We start from the raw sequence: 1,839 nt of genomic DNA, 5'->3' as shown, positions 1-1,839 counted from the left end.
TTTTGAAGTTACGAACTTTTCAAAATAAAGTTTTTTCATAAATTGTTGAAACTTTCGAACTTTTTGAAATTTTCAAAATGAAAATTTTCCAAATATTATTAAAACTTTCGAAATAAAAGTTTCAAACTTTCGAACATTTAAAAAATTTCAAATTGAAAATTTCCAGATTTTTTAAACTATTGAAGATTTTGAAATTTTCGAAATGAAACCTTCGCAGAAAGTTCAAAACTTTAGAATTATTAGAAATTTCAAAATTAACAATTTACTAAAGGTTTGGCATGAATCTGAGTGTTTTTAATTCTTGATATAAATTTTTCATTTATATATTTTTTCATTTATATAAATTTTCCATTTTTTAATCCTTCAACTTTCTATTTTTTTATTTTGAAAGTTTCGAAGATTTATTGTTTCAAAAATTTCAATGTTTTGAAAGTTTTTGAAAAAAACTGAAAATTAACATTTCAAAAGTTTCGTATTGATGAAAACTTTCGAAAATCTAGAGAGAAAAAAAAAACTTATTTCGAAACTTTAATGTTGTTCAAAAATTTTAAAAATAATTATTTTGAAATTATGAAAAATTTAAAATTAAAAAGAAATTATTTTTTATATTTCGAAAATTTATAAAATTTCAAATAGTGGGGTAATTTCTGTAAAGTTTCGAAAGAGAGTGAAAAAATGAGTGCCAAAATTTTTTAAGGGTTTTATGGATAATAAAAAGGACAAAACCTCTCATTATGGAGTGCCTTTGTTCTAAGCCAAACTTAACCATACTGCTTGGGTCCGGTTAGACATGGGCTTCCTTATTAGGCCTGAACATATTCGTTCGGAGTAGTAGCAACTGCTCTGAAATATCAAAGCATCCTTCTCCACTTCCTTTTTCTTGTACATGCAGATGCAATGAAAGTATTTTTGAGTAATTATTCTCTTGCGGGAGAAATTGCAGTCAAACTGATAATTCAAATATAAGGCTTTAATAGACTCTAAAACAAGGAAACAAACAGCAATCAGCATACATCTGAATGAAAGAACCTTCATTTGAGTTAATAATAAAATAAAAAAGTTATAGGAGCTTAGTTCATCCTGACTATAAGCTAAACCCTATCTTCAACAAATATATTGATAAGAACATGTTATCTTATTAGAAAGAATAGAGAAAATCCCCCTTAATGTAGAACAACAATGCAGAACTTCAATATCTCTAAACTACCCTAAGAACACAGCTCTCTCACAAATCACTCACTAGTCCCTCTCAACTCTTCTTATTTACAGGCACCATACTTTATTTCTTTAATTATCTCAACCCCAACTAACTAGTTAACTAATTAACTATCGGGTTATACAAAGATATCAATGCAATCTCTAAATTTGAATAGAGTGCATCTTGATTGTAACACTTTAAAACTCAATTTATATCCCTGGCTGAACTCAAGAGACAATATCAATTCAAACTATTAAGAGCTCAATCATGTAAACAGTATAGGGATATCCCCCCTTTCACTAGCCGCAAGAGACTCTGAGGGCTCAAAATTTTACCCTCACTGGGTTTTATTGAAGGCTTCATTTAATTTTGATGCACCACGATAAATCGATTCAATCAAACTGGGCAAGCACAAACCATTCCACACAAGCAGAGATTGAACCAACTTGAGCAATAAATATCAAAATTGTGTGCACCGTGTTTTCTTCCTAAAGGTCATGAGGGATGACCGGCTATGTTCTGACATTTCATGTGGAACTTTTGTCTACAGCAGAAGCTGCCACTTTGTGCAACAGAGACAACACTTCTTCATAAACCTTTAGTGTTCCCATCCCTAAGTATCAATTTCAACTCTGCTGAAC

At 29.9% G+C, this 1,839-nt stretch overlaps 1 protein-coding gene across 1 annotated transcript in view; it reads right to left on the bottom strand.

The window, feature by feature from the left end:
* Positions 1-750: 750 nt before the first annotated feature.
* Positions 751-1,839, bottom strand: part of LOC101513302 (pentatricopeptide repeat-containing protein At1g26900, mitochondrial) — a 3,186-nt gene continuing 2,097 nt past the window's right edge. Inside the window, 1 exon segment of the mRNA XM_073369269.1 lies at positions 751-1,015. Within this exon segment, the coding sequence (XP_073225370.1) occupies positions 751-1,015 (265 nt within the window).

Source organism: Cicer arietinum, chromosome 1 (genome assembly GCF_000331145.2).
Source record: "Cicer arietinum cultivar CDC Frontier isolate Library 1 chromosome 1, Cicar.CDCFrontier_v2.0, whole genome shotgun sequence".
NCBI lineage: Eukaryota > Viridiplantae > Streptophyta > Magnoliopsida > Fabales > Fabaceae > Cicer > Cicer arietinum.
This window is presented reverse-complemented; position numbering and strand designations above follow the sequence as displayed.